The sequence below is a fragment of the Sycon ciliatum genome, chromosome 3 (genome assembly GCF_964019385.1).
Source record: "Sycon ciliatum chromosome 3, ocSycCili1.1, whole genome shotgun sequence".
NCBI classification, from domain to species: Eukaryota; Metazoa; Porifera; class Calcarea; order Leucosolenida; family Sycettidae; genus Sycon; species Sycon ciliatum.
In genome coordinates, this window is record NC_088645.1 from 9,442,372 (window position 1) to 9,464,744 (window position 22,373).

Consider the following 22,373-nt stretch of genomic DNA (forward strand, 5'->3'; position numbering starts at 1 on the left):
CGTCACCCTCATGATAAGGCAGCGGTGCCCAGTTATTTCATTTATTCACTGCTCCTTCCCATGCGCTGTCGGCCTTTCTCCACGAACTCCCAATCCAATCAGAGAGGATAATAGAATCAACGTATTCCCAGTTGGCGTACTGTTTAGCACCATGCAAAAAATATAAATAATCTTAAGCTGCATGCCGGTGGTAGTGAAAGCAGTGTGCTAAGGTGCGTACAGTATAGATAATACCACAGAGAACGTCAACACGCTGCTGGGCAGTTACGCGATTACCTGAACATACACATCAAGACAACTACCTGTATTGCACGTGGCAAAAGATGCAAGTGCGACAAAAAGGAAAAAAAGGTCCAGCTTTTTTTTAGTAGCGTCTAAGTGCAAAGCAGAGAAAATATTTAGTTGACGTGTAAATTCTATACTTGAAAATTAATTGCGAAAACGTAAAAGGATACTGAATCCTAGCCAATGGTGTGTGTGTTGAATGTGCAACTCACCATACGTATTGGTTTTAAACCTTTTTTTGTTCCCTATCATATGGTTGGCATTTGGCAAAGATACAATCATGTATTAAACCTCAGCCTATTGAGATGGAAGAGCACTGGATAATTTACTTTACAAAGATAGCGGATTCATCAATGCCAAAATTTTCATTCGAATTACCCTCATTTGCACAAGTGCGAATTTGCACTGGAGCAGAGGTACTAGTGTCGAGTTGACGATGAAACCATGGCATGTCTGTGTTGTCACAACATGTCCCACCAGCAGCACATTGACTGGTGTTGCTCCATGCATGTGCAGCTGGGGTAAATGTCCAACGTCTCCAAGCATGTCCATGGTCGGCGCAATAGTAATGACTACCAACAAATGGTGGAGGTTGCGCACCAGCTCTGGGACTGCACGGACAGTGAGCAACGTCGACTTCGTTAAAACTACCTGTGAATGTCCAGAGATGTTGCATTGGAGAACCATGTGTGATAGAGACGCCGTCCATGTACCAGCTATTCAGCTGTGTATTGTGATAATGTGCGGAATAGAATGCATCCAAAGTATTATCCTGAGATCAACATAAACAGAGAGTACATGGCGCACAACATACCGTACTCGAGCGATTAGAGTCCTCTTTTGAATAGTGCCCTACTCTCTTAGAGCCAGTGAAAAAATACAGCCGTCTCTTGAATAGTGCCCCCTCCCCCCACCCCCGGGCTTGGAGCGAAGCGCATGTGTAAGTTTGGTGTTCATTTGCTAATGTTCTTGTCATTTTCATTGCACTAGTTGGTCCAGGATCAAAATCGCATTTCTTGCTGCCGTTTCTGTTGAGTAAGTAAAAAGTAAATTATCGTGTCCGTTCCTGAAGGGATATAGGCAGGCACCGTGGATTGGTCAAGGACCATGAGTGAGATACGAGAGGTACGTGGTTTAAGTCCTGCCTGGGAGCAGTTTTTTCCTGCCGTGCTGCTACCCACAGTAGGCCTTTGCGGATAATGCGGGCAGAAAAATTGGCAGAATTCGGTACTTTTTCTGTTAGTTTTCATGCATGTTTGGTATGTGGATAAAGAAATGGAGCAGAATTCGAGGAATGATAGGTTACAATAAACTTTAGGCTCTGTTTTTCATTGCCTTCTCTGTTCTCAAGCTGGATGAAAAAAAAATAAAAATAAATATACCACCATTGAAAAATTAATGCCCTATCTTGAATAGTGCTCCGTCTGTGATGGACATTGCAAACATAGTGCCCCAGGGGCATTGATCGGGCGTGTACGGTATCCAGGACTGCAACAAGGCAATAAGCAGTCAGAAGTCAGAACGTGCGATAACAGGGCACAAAACTGACAGGCTACTGAGAAATTCAACGACTTAAGACCTAAAAATATTTAAAAAGTTGAAGAATTCACATGGAAACGAGTTATGAAGCAACTATCCACGACTGTAACAAGATAATAAGCAATCAGAAAGTCCTTATTATCTTGGTACAGTCGTGGTTAGTTGCATCACTGCGTCACATTCATGCAGTGTGCTTTATCGAAAGACCTTCTGAACAGGCCAACCACGGATATTTGCCTTCTTTATGTAAACGACGATTGTTTCTCCCATGAATGCTAGCTAGCATCATACGCAGACGACAGAACGTGCCGATGACGTGTCCCCTATCACGCTCAAAACACTGAAAGCCTTCCGCGTCCGCGATGAGCTTCAAGCATGTAGATCGAGATGTCAAGTTCAGTTTGAGCCGACAAAGTGCCAGGGATGTCAATGAACAGACACCCTCTTCTCTCGACTTTGATGGTACCGCGATCAGAGAGGAAACGGATGTCTACCTTCACTGTGTTGCCGTCGACCGCGAACGTTTGTTCCGCAACCATCTCCACAAGGCTCTCTTATTGGCCACAGGCCATCGTGAGAATACAAGATTTCAAAGGTTGTAGCCAGAGCCAGCCAGCGCCTTGCAGAAAGGGGTGCCCAGTACTTAACCACAGTGACCGCCTCAGTGAATAGGAAGGCTTCATTCGCTCCACTATGTGGTCTGTTCCCCTGGTCTGGCAAGGCGCCGCTCGGTCCAAGAGTCATGAAGCTTGACCGCATACAGCAACGGTGCATACTCAGCATTGCCCCTGGGACCATGCCTCGAAGTTTATCAGTGCGTCAGCAAGTCTGGTTACTGTGTTGTTGTTGTTGTTGTTGTAGAAGTTTATTTAACGTCGCACCACAAACAGGCGATTTCGCCTCCTTTGATACGTGTGGACTGTGCTACCCTTTTTATTAAGCTTCATTACATGTCCGGTCCGGCCCAGTTGGTAGTCATTCTGCCACCCGCTTACCCTTAGCCCCCCCCCCCATAGAACCCGACACCGACATCAATTGAAACACGGGGAATTCACCCGTCATCAGTTGACCTCGAGTAGGCGGAGGATGATTGTGTTTCAATAGCACCACTAATTATTATAATGCTCTCCAGTGCAAACCCATTAGCAGGAGTATAAACGTAAAGAGACGCTCCATTTCCAGTGCGATAACCACCTCGTGAACACCAGATAACTGCTTGGGACAGTGTCGCTCCTGGACGGTGAGAACCGCAGAGTCCTGCCAACCCTTCTTTACGACTCCCTGATAACAACAGACGTTGAGGACACTTCATCATTCTTAATGCTGTCACCTTCAAACCAGCTAGTCGCAAGCCGGAGCTGGGCACAACCGAAGCAGATAGTGCGAGTGACTTCGGTGATTTCATAGGAAATATGTTTGCTCCCACACCGGAGCTCACCCCTTTCCACGAGATTATCTCGTACTGTGTCCCCATTCTCTACTAAAAGTCGCCTACTATGCTTTTCGCCTTCGCGGAACTCGGCCGCATCCTTCAGTATTGCAAGGAGGTGAGAAGGGGGGGGGGGGGGATGAGGAGAGGAGGGGGGCTGGCAATTTACCAACCAAAGACACTACCCGCCATAGAAGAAGAATAGAAGCATGAGACAAGGGTGAGATAAATTTGGAACGCCGGCACCCACAAACGGTATTTCCAGTTCATTCCACCCAAGACAATTCAAAGACCTTGCAGACAATTTATGCATAGATTGAATGCTAACATAAATTGTTTGCAAGGTTAATTAATAGACACTCAGGAAATAATTGTGTCAAGGTTAATTGGAGAAAAGGATGAAGATAGCATGTAGTCTGTAGAACAAGCGCTCAAAATGTTCAGATGTACATTTTGTCAAATTAATCCTCATTCGGGGTTGTGGGGTCCTAACGGACCCCAGGGGTTTGATTTTGGAAATAATTTTACATTGCTGCATCACATTTCCCTAAAACTTCATTTATTCCTCATCAACATAATAACCGAGATAAATAAATAGTCTGGGTTAGAGGCTCATGATGGATTTTACGTTTATTACAGAAAATGCGGGCGTGTCCGAATGGACCCCAGTAACACTGAACACAGGGAAGTGCAACAATTGCGATAGTTTTGGTATTTATCTCCATGGTCACCGACTACATGGATGACATTCACTGAAGTAAGAGGCCCTACAAGAAAATTTTCTTCTAAAGCCATAACCTCTCATTCCATGTTGACTTTCTTCCTACGTTCCCAGTATATTGGGGTCATTTTGGACCCCAGAACGTTTTGGGTGGTATTCTTGCAAACTTGCAAATAATCCCGACAAACTTCAGAGCTGTCACCAAATGCAGTTTGGAGACTCAAAGCATTGGTCTATGAGAAGGTAACACAGCATAAAAAATTACATAAAATGGACAGTTTGCAAGAATACCACCCAAAACGTTCCTGGGGTCCAAAGGACTCCAATATACTGGGAACGTAGGAAAAAAGTCAACATGGAATGAGGGTTGTTGTTGTTACTTTATTTTACTTCACCAGAATTACAGGCAGTAGAATGCCTTCTCACTAGACCAGGTTTAGTTCTAACAAATGATGAAGAATATGAATGAACGTGCTGAAGCTAATGAAAAACAAGAATTAGAAAAAGATGAGAAAAACTTGTGTTTTATTTTTATAGAATTGCGATCAACAGAACGAGCTGAACCGATATTTCACAAAGGCTTTTATTGTATTCAAAAAACGAGTGGATACGAAGGCAGTGAAGAACATGGAAGAAAGAAAAAATGTGATATGGAGAAAATGATGAACAAAAAATCGTACTTCGAACTAGTTTTCGCACAACACTCCTCACGAAGCTACGTTGTACTAATGAAAAACAATCCAGAAAGATACTAATAAAGAGAAATGGAGTGAGAAGAAACAACACCTATGAAAATGATAATCCTAGCACTAAGGTAATAACAGGAAAAACTGCGAAAGCACTTAACGAACTTGTAAAGATTACTAGTATACTGTGACACAAAATATTACACCATGGCCAACCAGGGCCAAACAGACAGAACAAGCTGCTACTAGAACAATTTCAAACGAATAATGCTGTCCTTCTGGACACACAGATTAGGCTTATGAATACGTTGACAAACAGCTTCTAACACACTCAACTGCAACTTATAACCATGACGAGCACGGCACAAAACAGAAAAAAGAAGAATCAGAATACACCTTGCAGCAATCAGGACGAGATACAAGATGCTTATACACTGATTTTTATGACGGTATGATTTTTATTTTATGACGGTATTTGTATGTGAGTGACAGTGATTACATGAGAAAGGAAAAAGAAAAAGAATGAAAGAAAAGAGTAAAGATTGAACGAAGCAGATGTATGAAATAGAAGTAGAGAAGTTGAGGTATTTGAGAAGTCAGTTTGTCGGGTAAATTGGCAACAATATTCACAAAAATAAGAATTGTCTCTGTGTCCTTTGGATCAATCTAGAGAATGCCAGGAAATCTAAGGATGGACAATTGTAAACAATAGAATGCTGTACGTTGACAGGTATAAGAAGGGGGATAGGGTAGATAAAGAGGGAGGGCAAGAACATGTTTTATCTCACAAAGACCGCAGCTTCGTCCACGCCAACATTTTCATCCGAATTGCCCTGATCTGTACATATGCGTATTTGTACTTGGTCAGAGGCACTATTGTCCAGTTGACGATGAAACCATGGCATATCTGTGTTGTTACAACATGTACTACCAGCAGTACATTGGCTGGTGTTGCTCCATGCATGTGCAGCTGGAGTGATTGTCCAAGGTCTCCAAGCAGATCCATGGTCCATGCAATAGTAATGATTACCAACAAATGCTGGAGGTTGTGAACTGGCTCTGGTACTACATGGGCAGTGAGCGGCCTCATCAAAACTAGCTGTGTATGACCAAATATGTTGCACAGGAGAATCATGTGTGATAGAGACACCATCCATGTACCAGCTATTCAACTGCGTACTGGCAGAAAGTGCGGAATGGAATGCATCCAAAGTATTATCCTGAGATCGACATATACAGAGAGTACATGGTGCATAACATAATGTATTTGACTCTTTGTACTATACAGTTTTAAAAGTGTAGAGCCCATACGCTTTTGATAAAGGTAAAAAAAAAGATTCTTTCTCACAAAGACCGCAGCTTGATCAATGCCTACATTTTCATCGAAATTGCCCTGATCTGTACATATGCGTATTTGTACTTGGTCAGAGGTACTAGTGTCCAGTTGACGATGAAACCATGGCATATCTGTGTTGTCACAACAAGTACCATCACCACCAGCAGTACATTGACTGGTGTTGCTCCATGCATGTGTGGCTGGGCTGAATGTCCAGCGTCTCCAAGCATGGCCATGGTCAGCGCAATAGTAGTGGCTACCAACAAAGGATGGAGGTGGTGGACCAGCTAGGGGATTACATGGGCAGTGAGCATACGCGGCATGGTCATCAAAACTAGCTGTGTAGGTACATAGAACCATGTGTGATAGAGATACCGTCCATGCACCAGCTATTCAACGGTGTATTGTAATAATGTCCGTAATGGAATGCACCCGAAGAATTACCCTTAAATCAAAATAAGCAGATATTATGGTGCACAGCATGATTTATTTGCATAGGTAGCTACATGCACGTTCCTTTTTCAAATATAAACAATCCTACTGCAAATTAATTATAGCAATAAAAACTGCTTTATGGCAGTTTTCTAAAAAAAGTTATTGTGTTCTAGTCCATGGACCCCGTCTAAAAAGTAAGAAATTAACGAAATGTGATAGCTGAAAATTAAAATTTCACACAAAACCTCACAATAATCACAACACTTGAAATGCTGCTTTCCACACTAAACTTGTACTGCACCAACAATTGGCAACATGCATGCATAGGAAAGAGGATCACGAGGGGAAAAGGTCTTCTGCATGTAGCTTTTCATTCCGAGTGTGTGTGATTATTGTGAGGTTTTGTGTTAAATTTTAATTTTCAGCTATCACATTTCGTTAATTTCTTACTTTTTAGACGGGGTCCATGGACTAGAACACAATAACTTTTTTTAGAAAACTGCCATAAAGCAGTTTTTATTGCTATAATTTCTTTTGTTTTTTCTGTCACCAATCAATGGAATGCCCTATATCAATATGTAAATGATGGCCTTCACATCATATGATTGATTTTTATAATTGATTTTGGTTTTGGATTGATTTACTTTTATTTCATTTTCATTTTCATTTAACTTGCCATATTTTGCGTGTGCATTTTTGCCTTCTTGTTCTTTTATTCCATGGCTGGTAGCCCTCGTTCATAATATTGGTTGACACCATGTCATCCATGAATTGAGAATAATAATAATAATAATAATAACACAGGAAGTGTGAGTTACGAAGTCTGAAGAAAATGTTGAACGGCCTCTGCTGGGATGACGACTACACCATAGCTCAGTGGTTAGAGCATCGCTGACTACAAGCGAGGGTCCCTGGTTCGAGTCCTGGTGGTGGCAGTCAATTCTTTCTTCAGACTTTTCCCGTTTGTCTCTTTCCCTCAAACCAGTTAATAATAATAATAATAATATCAATACCATATTATACGCATTGATGTGCAAGCCTTTTCTTGCAGGAAATGGCACTAGCATAATGCATGTTCTTCTGCGGGGAAACATGTGAGCAGTGGTGGTGATACTTTTTTTATTCGGAGGTCATTCTGTGCATGTTGCTGTTGCAGAATTTCATGACTCTGTCATAAAATTGTCTTGCCTTTCAGATATTTCAGATTTCTCCACCCTCAATCAGATTTATTTGAGAAATGTAGCCATGCGCCAGGTGCGTGTCGCAGATGTTTTTGTTGATTCTGTGTTTATAATGGTTTATAGTCATGGGTTATCGTGATAAGGTCATCCAGCATCATATTGAAACTGAAATCGTAATCCTGTTGATGTCGATACAACTTTTGGAAGTAGTTCAATGACTTCAAACTGTTAGTCCACGAACGGACCACGATTGTCTAAAACAACACAGCAAAGGAGGAACAATAAACATGTATTAAAATGTAAACGAATACATTGCTGAGTCCAAAACCTCGTTCCAACAACTACACTGATCCCGTGAGGAGAAAAGGGGCAAGGCTATGGTTGGAGGTACTGAAAGATAAACAAGGCATTCCACAATAATAAAATCTTACACATCTTTTGGTGAGTATGAATGATATCCAGTCGAACCTCTTTAGGACGAACACCAAGGGACCGATGGTACTTATTCTGTGAGCTTAACCTATTTTATAACCAGAGAATACAATTATATCTCCAATAGACATACGAATAGATTTCTTTTACAGCGAAAGATTCTAAGCCACACCGACTCATTGACTCGTCTCGTATGAAACAATTGAGTCACTAGAGAGATTCTGCAAAACGAAAATGCGTACAAACTTTCGCTCTACATCATGAAGTGCGAAACTTCGCACCTTTGGACGCGAAACTTGCAGGGAACGCGAAATGAACTGTCGTAGGAAATTTCGTGAGATCGGGTCATGGCGTACGTGTACTTGGCCCGCGCAAACTACGAAAATGTGCAGAACGCAAAGTTCGTGCAAAAATTCGCACACTTTCGCAAGGACTGTCGCGAAACTTCGTTCGAATTTTCGCTTTGCAGAACCTCTCTGCTGAACCTTTCTTTAGCAACATGACGGCAACTGAAACAGCAACAGAGAAAGTACGATACATATATTTATATTTTATATATTTATTACAACATCTCAAGACTCGGTGGAAACACCGGCCAATGTTAAAGAGAGTGGGTGATTGCCAACCACGGCGATAAATAAAAGTAAGGGGAGGGAAAAAGAAAGAGTAGCAAAATGAACAGCAACAACTCCGTAAAGAAAGAGAAAGATAATGTCAAATAAAAACAGTGAAAAACACAGAGACGCAAAGGACATGTGGATAATGAGCTATGCATGTCGTAGTAAATAAGGGGCGGCACGGATCTTAAACAGGCGGAGTGAGGTCAGGTCCTTAACTTCTCTGGGTAGAGTGAGCCAAACAGAATAAGCAATAAAGAGAGGGGAGCGCAAAAGAGTGGATGAGTTACACTTAGGGAGTAAGAGTGAGTTTCTAGTTCTTAGAGAAGAGAACCAATTAAAACACATGAGATGAGGTGGGCACAACTCAAGCTTAATAGAATGGACAAGAGAAGCCAGGTGTGCACTGCGTCCATGTGATAACGGGGTTGTGTGAGCGATTTTATAAAGGGCGGATGATGAGAGCATGCGGGGTTGACGGAGGAGAATTTTAAGGATTTTCTTGTGATGTATTTCAAGCTTTGCAGCAGCGGAAGAGGATAACCCAGCCCAAGACGTGTACTCCACATTCTTACAGGTACTACAAACAGATTGCAGATCGTAATTCTTGCTTTGGCGGCACGAAACTTTATTCGGGGCAGTGCAATCTCGGCGGTACTCACAAATCAAACAGCCCAGACTTGAGTAAATAAATCCAATCATACAAGTACGAGATTTTCACGAGACGAGACTGCACCCATTGGCTTGTTTCGTATGAAACAAACAAGTTACTGAACCTCTCCACAATAGAGATTTCCCCTGATATGCGAATTTATTTTGCAAACTCGGTCAATTGGTACTTGAACCTTTCCCTCCAGATTGGGAACTGCCAACGATAGTATGCCACTGACCAGTGCCTTACTTGTAACGTACCAATGTACAATGAATATGAGTATTTCGACAACACATCTAACATAAGCCTTACCGTCAAGAAGGTGAACTCGCGTTCTTCGCACACTGTAGACAAGGGCAAAGAGATAAAAATGGATCTAAATCCGAATAAAATCAGCACACGTTTCCGTAAATGAAAGGGTGAGCATAAGCAAATGAAACGAAGGAAACTGGTCAACTAAGATCACCTGTCATCGAGTATTCCGTAAAAGGAGGCCTCGCAGCTCGGCAGCAGAAAAGCAAAATTTAGAAAAGAGATCCTGTCAACTTTTCCATTTATTGCATTCCGTCCCAAAATCAGCACACTTTTCCTGAATGAAAGAGTCAACACAAGCAAATGAATCAAAGGCAACTGGTCAACTCACCTGTCATTGAGTAATATTCCGCGAAAGGAGGTCTCAGCAGCGCCGAAACGAAATAAGCCAGGCCATGAGACGAAATATCCGAAACAGCTCATGCAAGAAGCAGTTCCAAACAAGGAAGTTCCTCGCGCATTCACATCCGAACACGGATCCGCGGACTGCATGCACTGAACACAATGTCTGCCGTGCACGTGCACAGCACACGGCTACCACTCGTTGGTAGATCTAATACCGAGCACCTTACGTAGAGACTTACGTAGCCTAAGTGAAATACCGAGCACCTTACGTAGAAACTTACGTAGCATAGCGATGTCGTTTTTTCTGCCATGTGAACACAATAATAGAAAAGCTGACAGGATCGCTTTTCTAAATTAAAGATGCGGCGAGGCGAAAATAATTATTTTAGAAAGTCAACCAACAGCACAAACTGGATGAACATTACTAAGTGTAGGTAGGTAGGTACATTTTTATTTGAATTCGCAGAACCAAACGGGCGGTGTCGCCCAATTACATGGAAGCGAATGGAAACAGTAAAATATTGTAGGAAATAGCCTAACATGATAGCAGGGTGTAGTACAAAGCAAAGAACGCTCAGTCAATGAATAACGTTAACGTTAGAATACAACAACGGGCAGGGGGTAAACAGCACATGACTGGTTCTGTGGAGTACCGCAAACGTTCAAAGATTCCTGTAGTGTTCAGTAGTGGGTGCTACTGCTAGCAAGACAGAACGGGAGGCAGGCTTGTTTGATTTGAACTGGTGGTACTGGGTAATACCATGCACGTCGGATGGCAGGGTGTTCCATAAAATGGACCCGCGAGCGGTTGGACGGTCGTGGCCGGCTTTGGAGGCAGATTTGGGCACTCGAAGGCCCAAGCTGCGTTGCGCGCGCGTTGTTCGAGTACTGGGATGCTCCAGAAGGGCTTCCAGTGCATTGCTTGCACGACCATTCGAGCAACGCCAGATCATAATAAGGGTCTTTTGCTTGTGGAGCTCTTCGACGCCATACAGCTGCAGACGAGCAAGGAGAGGTTGAGCGCTTGTGCGAGGTGGCAGGCCGAATACGGCGCTTGCCGCACGGTTTTGCTGGACCTGAAGGCGGGACCGCTGGTCTTGTCGAAGGCACCCAGAGAACGCCACGGACCCGTAGAGCAAATCTGGCATCACAACGGATTTCACGTACTGCTCTCTGGACTTTCTTGTAAGGCAACGGCAGGCTCTCCAGAGTGCTCCCACCTTCTGCGAGGCCTTCTTCACAGCATTGTTAACGTGTTCGTCAAATCGAACGTGCTCGTCTATCGTGATGCCCAGGTACTTCGCATGGGGAACTGCTGGTAGCGGGTTTCCACGGCATTTGACAGTAATGTCTTGGCCGGAAATTCGCAGGACATGGCTTTTGCTAGTGTTCAGGATTAGATTCCGTAAGTGTCACGAAGGCATTATTGAATTAAGAACAGAACAATGGAAATGAAGTACTGAGGCAAAGTTACTGATAAGCTCAGCTGGAAAGGAAAGTGATTGCTTTGTAATAATTCCTGCCTTGACCCAACGCACCTTCCAATCGAGTCTATAGTTGTTTCATTGTCTATTATGTGAAGGGCAGCATTGTGTATCATCATGCTATTCTGGATATAACTAGTCATGAATAGACATGTGCAAGGCGCGAACCCATGAAGGCCGTGAGAAAGGTAGAGCACTTTGTCACATAGAGATCTCCAGGGCAGAGAGCATGTCTAGGCAAGTATATTATTCTCCTGAATTGTGGCCCGGCCAGTGTGTCTTTACCACCCAAAGTAAATGATTGGCAGTCGTTGATTTGTTTTCGTACAGCCACCAAAGTTCAAAATCGCATTGTCATTAAATTTTCATTTCACTTTATTCTTCAACATTTCTGACTTGTATAATTTGCAACAACAGATGCTTCAAGAATAACACTGCAGGAAACGTCCGGGCAGGTTCTGAATTGTACAAAAAGTTCTTCAATTACAAAACAAATATCTAACCAATATCTAACCAGTCCGGATTCAGGGAGAAGGACACGGAGCTGCAACCTGCTCGACGGGTCCGTGAAATATCGGAGGCTCGTGACTCGGGAAAGCACTTTACCGTTTGCTTTTTGACCTGAGCAAAGCCTTTGACCGAGTATAGCATCAGAACCTGATGGCCAAACTCAAGCACTATGGTGTCGAGGAAGCAGCACTGCGATAGTTCTCGGCAAACTTGATTGGGTGCAAGCAGCAAGTGCGAGTTGAGGGCACTACATCAGCCTTCCTCCCCGTTCCGCAGGGTTGCCTCAGGGCTTAGTCCTGGAACCACTGCTGTTTCGGATATATACCATCGACCTGCATGCCGCTTGCGAGAACGCCAACACCAGGTGCAGCCAGTTTGCCGACAACACAGCCCTTGTTTGTTCAAGCCGCTCTGCCGCACACTGCGAACTGCAACTGCAACTGCAACTGCAGAGCAGTGTGTCAGCCGCCGCTGGATGGTTGGAGCGCTGGCACCTCCAAATCAACACTGCAAAAACGGTAGTCCTCACCTTCTACAACGGAAAGTACCCCCTCACTATCTCCCACGCATAGAGCTAAACAATGCACATCTCAGAAATTTCCTGCAACATCGCCACATCGGCATCATCTTTCAGCATGACCTAAGTTGGACAGCCCGGCTTGACTTTGTGCTGAAGAAAGCTGTAAAATCATTTGTAAATATTCTCTTTAGGCTTAAATCAACTCTACACACTCAATCACTCTCTCTCTCTCATTTACAAAACACGTAATTATCATGCGGATAATTGAATATGCATGCATTGCTGTCATTCCGCTCTCAATCACAGACCTTGACCACCTTGAACGAATCCAGTGCAAGGCGGCCAGAATTTGCCTCCGTTTTCTTCTCTTCTCTTCTCTGAACCATTCAGTACTGCTCCATCGGCTCAAATGGCCGACAATGTTCTCTCGCCGTAAAGTAAAGGTCACCCTTCTTGCACACTCCATAAAATACCATTATGCTCCATAACACATAGGCGTGCTCAATACCCCCGCTCAAGTTACGCCCCAGTATAGCCTTCGACACACACGCACTTGGCACCTCCCACCCACCAGAACCGGCCGCTGTAAAGACTCCCCACTGTATAAGTTCCTAGAATACTAAAATGCCCTCCCTGCTAGGATTCGTGACGTTCCCTCCTGACCTGCTTTCAAAAAAGATATCTACTCTCTGCTGATTAATGCAGCGCTGACCCTCTCCTATACTTGTAAAATGAATTTATTTCAATTTGAATTTTACAACTCTATTACTCGCAGCCCCACCTACAGCATCTCACCTTCTCATAAACGTATCCCTTATTGACGATGGTGCCATCGTGAAAATGGAGCATTCAATTTACACCCCCCCCCCCCCCCTTATCTCTCTCAATCCCTCTGTCGTCCACATTTATCAAAGGAGGCGAAACCGCCGGTTTGTGGTGCGACGTTAATAAACTTCCACAACAACAAAAAACCTCTTTCCAAAAACACCTTATCGTTCTGATCTTCTTTCTCATATCATCATGGGTTTCTTCTTGAGGGCGTGCCAGATGTTCCCACCAAGACACAGTAACTTCCAAAATCTGTACAACGACTGAAACTTGATATGCTCTTTCACTCACCCTGTACCCAGTGACAAATCCCATCACTTCACTGTACTCGGCAATAGGTGACTGGAACGTTGCACCATCACATCCACCAACACCGCTGGCTCGTCTAGTGCACAGCTTAACTTGAAGGTTTTGAAATCTCATGTTACCAGGGCAACCACCCTGCTGCGTGGGATTGATGTAGGCAATTCTTGTCCAACCACCACCATAGTGATCCATATCACAGTAGACCTAGAGAGCGAACAAAACGCAAGTTGAAAAGGTAATTCCATTAAGCTCCGTATTCTAGTAGAATGTAGTAGAATGTAGTACAATTTGTTCCCACAATAACTTCGGGACAGTCTGTTCATGGTTTTCATTTGTATTAGACCCGTTCTCTACACTTGCGATAATTTAGCGGCAATTCTTACGTTGTAGCGTTGTTCTCTTGTAATTTAGTGGAACCTGTATTGAGTAACTGAGTTTTATGTTTTGTTACATTGTGGTCCGATCTCCTGTGTACCGGTTTTGTGCACAATGATTATAGCCATTATATTTGGTCGTCTCCATTCTTGTGCAATCATGCAAATGTAGGTTGGTTCTCTTCATGTTATTGTGACCAATTTCATAGATGTTGGTTGCCTTGTTGCTTTCTCTCCCCTCTCCTCTCACCCAAGCCATTCTGCATAAGCGAAGCTGTGGACGCAGCATACTGCTGCTACACTTCAACGCGGGAATGCGTATAATAATAATAATAATAATAATTCTAGTAGATTCTGCGGATGAAACATTCTTAGGCTAATGCAATTACACCCTTGAACATCCTGAAACATTTGCAGAGTTGTACAGGGACACCGTTTCAAGCTCTTTAGACAACTCGCTGTAGTAGTGCGTTACCTCATGGATGAGCTTTTTTCCTCCCGTCAGCCCAGAGATGATGTTGTAGAAACCTGTTCCAGTCAGGAGAGACACAATGTTAGAGTACAATTCCAGGTCTGGTTGAATAAAAATAGAATTGTCATCTACAAGACAATATCAAGGTATTTCCGTTATGAGCATTCCTCTGCACTACTGGAAACAATCATGATTATGCGATCCCATTCTGGAATCGCAGGGAACTGTACATGGATGTACAGTTGGAAAGGAAATTCAAAGGGGCTATCCAAAGTCATCACTTACTCTACTTGAGGGAAATTCAAAAGAGGGGAGGGCTGGGGGGGGGGTCATGTTATACACTTGTTGCCTGTACTTAATTCTCAGTCTTGAGCAATACCAGGTACTCCCGATTCAAGCAATGAAACAAATATTTGTTGATTTTCATTTCACCTAGTGACAGGGTTAGTAAATGGACTGAAACAATACCACTCTGAATCTTTTCGTGCTGAACAACAAATATGATCGCAGCTGATGCACAACGAGAACGAATAACACTAGAAAAAATTGAATAATTCTTATAAAACCTGTCTGACTGAACACCATCTCACAAAGATGGGTTTCACTTTTAAACCCGTGAGAAGTTTCGAGACTTTCGGACAAGGTGGCTGACCTGAAGGTGCTGAGTAATTGGATTGATGCTGGATTTCTCTACAGGACCCAACGAGTTGCAGGGAATTCATCTTAACCTGCGGGAAATAAACAATGGAGATTAGTCTTGAGCCTCCAGTCACACCATGTGCATGTTTCATTTATTGCAATTTTTCTTCATCCTTATGAAGAAGAGGCTTGTGCTACTTCGGCGATACTTGGGGAATTGTGTGTTGCAGCAGCTTCCTATGTGGGAGCTTGCGCTATTCCTGCCGACTTGAATTCTCACTTGACTCACTCACGACTGCCATCCAGAGCATGGGAGAAGTCCATCGAATCTTCCACTCGGCAAACCTGCAAGAAAGCACCACTCTCTGCTCAATACACAGTGTATCGGGGAATTCACCCCTCATCAGTTGACCTTGAGTAAGCCGAGGAAGATTTTGTCTGAAGAGCACCACTTATATAGTGCTCTCCAGGCACAAACATCACCAGGGATACAAATTACAGAGGCACTCCGTTTCCAGCGCAACACACATCTCGTGAACACCAGATTATAGCGTGAGTCAGTGTCGCTCATGGAGGTGATGAACAAACACTGAGGACCGTTGGCCATTCACAGCGTTGCTGCCTCCAAACCATCTAATTTGCAAGCCCGCCCCGGGGAAAACAATATGAAGAAGAGGTTAGTGCGAAGTCGGCAGGAATAGCGCAAGCTCCCACATAGGAAGCTGCTGCAACACATAATTCCCCAAGTATCGCTGAAGTCGCACCAACCTCGTCTTCATAATGTTGTCCCGGGCGCGGGCTTGCGAATTAGATGGTTTGGAGGCAACAAGGCTGTGAATGGCCTACGGACCTCAGCGTGTGTTCATCACCTTCATGAGCGACACTGACTCACGCTATAATCTGGTGTTCACGAGGTGTTTGTCGCGCTGGAAACGGAGGGTCTTTGTAAGTTTGTATCCCTCATGATGTTTGTGCCTGTAAAAGTGGTCCGACACAATCTCCACTGGCATACTCAAGCTCAACTGATGAGGGGTGAATTCCCCAAAACACTGTGTATTGAGCAGGGAGTTGTGCTTTCTGGCAGGTTTGTCAAGTGGATGGGATGGTTCGATGGACTTTTCGTGTGCTCTGGGTGGCGGTCGTGACTCATTCAAGTGGGAATTCAAGTCGGCAGAATAGCGCAAGATCCCACGTAGGGAGCAACACACACTTCCCTTTTCTTCATCCAGTATACAAAATAATTTTGCAAACAATTTTGCCGCAATATTTGTCGATGATACGGATAGATGCCGATAATTTGTGATAAAAATTAATGTAAATGAAACACAAGAGAGAGATTGGAAGCTTTGTCACACATGTAAGAAATGAATCAGTCATTTTAATCCAAAACACGGCACATCATTGCATTCACCCCGTTATCTCTACCAATAAACAGCCGAATGGAACCATTCAGAGTTTTATTAAGATACACACACTGGTGGAAATTTATTGAAGTGTCATTGTAAGCACTGGATCAAGTATTCTGAGCTCGTTGATCTAAGTCAAGCCAGGAGAACTGACCAAGAATTGAGGTGTGTGCATGTGTGTGTGTGTGTGTGGGGGGGGGGGTGATACCACATGCAAGCAGATTTAGACTGGACAGATACGTGAAGTATCTGGATTTGCAAACGAAGAAGATCCAGGACGAAAAAAGGCAGGTGGAAAGAAAATTTGAATGCATGCCATTTCTATTCAACACTAGATATGTCTCATTTCTCGTTGGCTGATGTAGAAAAGGGACAAGAAATGTAGTTCGTTTTCTTCTTGCTGTTGCTGGTGTCCCTGCAGAGGTCGATTGTTCTTGTTGTGTGTGTGTGTGTGTGTGTGTGTGTGTGTGAGTGTGTGTGTGTGAGTGTGTGTGTGTGTGCGCGTGTGTGTCCCATATGGTGGAGTGGTATGTGCAGTCGATTTCCAATCGAGAGGTTGCGGGTTCAATTCCCGACGATTATGATCGCACCCGTCTTTCTTCTCTTTCTCGTTCTCCTAGCTCTTGTTTCATTCTCCTGGGTGGTTAACAACAGACGGTGTATGCCGGAGTATGTGGTGTGGTGTGTGTGTTCAAAATGATTGAAACTATGAAAAAAATGATGAATGAAAATTTACTAGCGATTCACTGGCCAGAAAAAGTTGTGTTGTGGATACCAGGCTAAAATTAGTGGCGGTCCATTTATCAGCCCTGCAAGCTGTTGAATGGTGTAATGACTGCAATCCCAGCACAAGTTGCGATGTCTAACATAGCTGTTCTCTATGATCGCTTCCGCGATGAGCATGTCTGCGTGTGCGTGTCTGAGTGTGTGTGCGTGTGTGTGGATGTAAGGGTGGGTATGTGTGGTGTTGTGTGTGTGTGTGTGTATGTGGGTGTGGGTGTGCATGGGAGTGAGGTGTGTTAGGGGTGAGAGCATGCATGATGTGGCTGCACACAGGAGTCAGAAAGAGAGTAAAAAAAATGTCCCAGGCATTATTGTACATACATGTACCTCATCTCTGATATCCTGTATCTCGCTTTGTACGACGGATGCTTGTTCATCGAGTCGCCGATCCAACGTGTGCTGTATTTGTTTGAGTACACGGGACACAGTGTCTGCGGTTCTACTAGCTGACTGAGCAGACTTAGTCTCTATTGAATTCAGACGGAGAGTAAGGTCAGCAAGTGACGACGTGATGTTAGCCAAGTCACCTAGGAGAAAAGAACGGATTCATTCGAGTGTGTATTGAGCCATGTGTTACTAGGACGTATACATGTATTTTCGAGAGAAGAGGGAAATAACCAGTTACCCTCGTCAGCAATCTTCGCTGTACTAATGGACAAACCATGACAACCGAACCCATATAGGGTACAAAAGCATGAAATGAAGTTGGTTGCTCCAACTTCATGACTATTACCGCCGAAGTCGTAACTTCTTTGTTCAAAAGTATGAAAATAATGTAACACCTATTAACAGCACTAAAGAAATAGTAATATGATGAAGTTGGTTGTTCCAACAAGGAACACACGCTTCCTTCCCAACTTGACACTTGACTGACTCACGACTGCTATCCGGAGTACATGAGGAGCATGTCGCACCTCCCGGATGGCAGTCGTGAGTTAGTCAAGTGTCAAGCTGGGAAGGAAGCGCATGTTCCTTGTAGGAACAACCAACTTCATCACGAATATGGACGAAGTCGCAACTTCTAAGTTCGAATTGTTGTCCCTCACGCGGAGACTAGCCGCAAAGACCAAGGCTGCGGTGTTGATTACCGAACAATACAGTTATGATGTCTGATTCGTTCCGTTTGTCCCATGTTTAAGTTAAACTTACATGTAGTTCATAACCTTGTTAACAGAGCACAGCGCGTCTGTTCACCAACGAAGATGTATAAACAGGAAGGTCCCGTTAAAGGTGAAAAGCGGGCATGATTGCTAGTGACGTTTGGCACGGCACTCCGAGTTAAACTGAACACCTTGCTGTACATACGCGTTGTGGCCATGTGTGAGTGTAGGTATTAACACCATTGCATTGAGCCAGGCCTCAGCCTACCTGTATGTGCTATGATGAAAATGAGAGAGATCTTGTTACGTCTACAACAGGTTACCTGAGTGCATTTAGCCACCAGTAACGATGTTCTAAATTCAGGTTGGACACAACTTACTTATTTCGCAGTTCTTGCCACCAAACAATGGTTTACACCGACACTCGTAGGCATGTGGGCCGCGACTGTGACAATGTCCACCATTTTGACATGGACGATGGGTTCTGCAAGCCGACACAGCTGTACAGGATATAAACATACACCGTCAAACATGTGTCTGATGACAGGTCAGGATTCCCAAAGAATGAGTACGGGTGTTTTTACTCACCGAGTTCACACTGCCGTCCGGCATACCCAGGTCTACATTGACACTTGTACTGCTTCAGCTGAGGAGTGTTACCATCAACACTAGCGTACACACATTTGCCACCGTGTTGGCATGGAGACGGATGTTCACACTGACCATCTGCATGACAGGACAAATTAGAGAGAGAGAAAGATACATGCAGGATTCCCAAATATTAATTTACTTTAAAAGTATACAAAAGAAAAAGACCAAGGAACTACAAGTTACGCTATAATGTCCACTAGCACCTCCAGTTACTAAACAATGAGGTCATGCGATATCATTGCAGGACACTGACCGACAGAACTGACGTTCTACAACTAACTGGCTAACAGCTCTAGCACATCTTGGATGCGCACTCCAACAGCCTTCCAACTTGGAAGGTTCTACGGTTCTAAGGTTCCATCTCTATAAGGTATGGGGCAGACGTCATGAAACAGGAATACCAAACAAAATAATTATATTGTGGCTAAGAATATTGATGTATCGCAGTGACTTACTTTGACATTGGGAGAAATTGGCACTTCTTTCCTCGCTACCGAACACTAGAGACAGTAACAAGTCATTAGTTACGGGAACAGAGATTTCGTCGACTGGTGTTTCAAATGCTTGCAGCAATCGTTCATACTTCATCAGCACCACGTCCTGTTCAGCTGGGAATGAATGACGTAACCATTGCGTCATACATGTTCCTGCGGTGACAGTGAAATGAAAGTACGGGTCATGTACAAGCTGAGCTACATGTACATGTATTGTTAGTTTGCTAGCATGAATCAAGGTGGAGGACACTGTGTTCGGAAACAGTGACCTTACTACAACCATCCACGGTTGGCAGAGCCCCGGTCCGTTGGGACCATCTGAACCATATGGGTGTTGAACACGGTTTTGACCCTCCTTATGCTAGGGGGTTGGAGACTACTCCTTACGTCAGCCGTGTATTCTTTGATCGCTCCTGGATGTCGTTCTGATAGGCATGTAGCTACTTTAACCTGATTTGTTTTTCTTGGGACTGGGGCTTTGCCAACCGTGGATGGTTGTAGTAAGGTCTCTGTTTCCGAACATAGTGTCCTCCACCTTGTTTCATGCTGTCAAACTAGCAACATGTGTGAATTATAACAAGGTTTATCTATTGAACTAGTATTGAACTAGTACTGTATTGGGTTATATAATGTATAATACCATGTACATGTATGTACTACAATGACACCAAGCAGGTCCAGGGTACATGGAGCATCCAATTTTACACGTTTCACTCAACAAATATCCCGGTTAAGGCTGCATTCACACACGGTACAAAAATTCTCGTTTACATGACCGTACAAGCCACTTGCAACGCCTGTGCATTCACACAGTCAAATGCAGTGCATGCCAAACACGTAAAGTGACCCGCGTGACCCATGGTGAAGAGCGGGAATTTCGATTTCTGCATGAGCTGAGCGCACCGGTACAGTGCTAGTGCGGCACTTGGCTCAACATTTCAAAGTTCTTGGTCCGCTAGTACGTATAGTACATGTAGTATGATCTCGGTGGAATGCCTCCACAACTGGTGTATTCCTCTGAGTGTGCTGGAGTTGTAAACGATCGCGGCCGTGTATATCATTTCCTGATCACCTCCGGATAGCTGCTTTGCGCACAGGTTCAGCTCATCTACAATCCTCTTCTCGGCAACAGCTCTTTTCATCATAGTTCCACTTTGCTGGTATTTTCTCCATGGACTATAGTTCTATCAGTCGTAGCTCCACCTCGGCAGAAAAGACAACTCGAGGCATGGTACGGACTCACCAAAAAACTAACAAAAACTCTGCGCACTCAACACACCAAACCACTCGTTTCGACTTGCCTGAAAACTAAAAGTCGAAATCCGCTTTCAAAGCCGCCTTCAAAGCCGCTCCGGGATGGCTTTGAACGTTCATGTGATTTTTCACTTTTCGCGCATGTTTCCATGCCCACTTCAAAGAACATGATGCTTGTATGCGGTTTTGTACCGTGTGTGAATGCGGCCTTACGGTTTTTTTATGGGTCCACGGGAATTTTAAGTTCGATTATTAGATTCTTGAGAATAAAATTAATACTAGAAGAGCAGCCTAAAAGACGATAACAAAACTGCAAATTTGCATTGAATAGGACCAGCTTGATCAACATACATGTATAGCTTTTCTATGTTTGTGCGGAATATTTTCCAACGGGCCTTCAATCCCGCTTTTGAAATTATTGTCCCCTCGCCGCTAATTTACACACTGCAAGATTTAATATCCATCATTGCAGGGGCCATGCCAGTCGGTCATCGACGCTCCACACCGCAGTAATCTGTGCATGGCGTACCATGACATGCAGAGCTTCAATACAATCGCAACATACATGTATGGGAATGCTTTTTCAAGTTTCTTCCCCTGCGTTGTGGACGTTGTGGACGTTGTGGACAGGATCTCAAACCACGTGACCATCATAATATTATTGTTAACCAGGACCAGGACCAGGACCAGGAACAGCCCTCTGACCAATCCTCAAGAATACAAGCGTATGAATATTTTAATATAATTTTTTTTCGATCAACCCGATGAGCAGGCAGAAAGCAATCCGGGCGTAGGCGGGACTCATTGGCTACTGCGAACCAATTTCATTCATTTCTCGAAACTGCAGTTCATGATACCCTTACCAGAGTTTCCAGTTTGAATGGGCGAGTGCGTTGATCCGTCAGCTCCGACTACTCTCTGTCCGGCACTCAGCGTCACCACAGTGCTCAAGAAAACTAGGAGCACCACCAGCCGGTGTTCTGTGCGTGTCATTTTCTCCATCTCACCTCCAGCGACTAGAACCGGTAATAGAGTATACTAGAAGTTCTAGTATTCCGGAGGAAACCTTTCTGCAATACGTGGACACTCAGATCCTGTTGTCAATCGGATTTACCGACTAAGAGGGCTACGCGACGGACTATCCAGATGATGTTTTGCTTTTTCAATGCCTTTTCTTTGACTATTCAACACACCACACAGTCAGCGGACAGCTGACATCTACACACCAAATCTTACTAGTCTTGATCATAGCACGTTGGAGGCCACTGCGCAGCCAACGTCAACTGAGCTCAAACACCACCGCTCCTTTCAAATGTTGACGGCTGTAATTTGGCTGGGAAGTTGGATGCCCACATGCACTGAACAAGTCTGAAGCGCAGGATCTCCCTGTCAAACTGCAATGTAATGACTGTACTTTACATGATGTTCCTCACACACCGGGTGACTGCCTTGCCATGGAGTTGCACTGTAGTTCTAGGTTTCCAGCGAACACACATCTGCATCTTTCATACTGTATGGATTCTCACTTGCAGTGGTGATCGCTCACATACATGTCACGTGGGGTCAGCGCTTCTGGCAGCCG

The 22,373-nt window shown here is 44.1% G+C and overlaps 1 protein-coding gene across 2 annotated transcripts; it reads right to left on the bottom strand.

Moving 5' to 3' along the window:
- Positions 1-114: 114 nt before the first annotated feature.
- On the bottom strand, positions 115-21,965 carry LOC135811377 (uncharacterized). Of its 2 annotated transcripts, none has more exons than XM_065324606.1 (9): positions 21,655-21,965; positions 19,499-19,690; positions 18,981-19,118; positions 18,773-18,892; positions 17,620-17,819; positions 15,117-15,192; positions 14,468-14,520; positions 13,604-13,822; positions 115-1,057 (listed from the first exon to the last, which is right to left on the bottom strand). In XM_065324606.1, the coding sequence occupies exons 1-9, from the start codon at positions 21,791-21,793 to the stop codon at positions 611-613; spliced, it is 1,584 nt and encodes a 527-aa protein (XP_065180678.1). In that variant the 5' UTR covers positions 21,794-21,965; the 3' UTR covers positions 115-610. The 2 variants fall into 2 exon arrangements, with proteins under 2 accessions (XP_065180678.1, XP_065180679.1); XM_065324607.1 differs by lacking the exon at positions 115-1,057 and adding an exon at positions 4,526-5,880.
- Between the last annotated feature and the right edge of the window lie 408 nt (positions 21,966-22,373).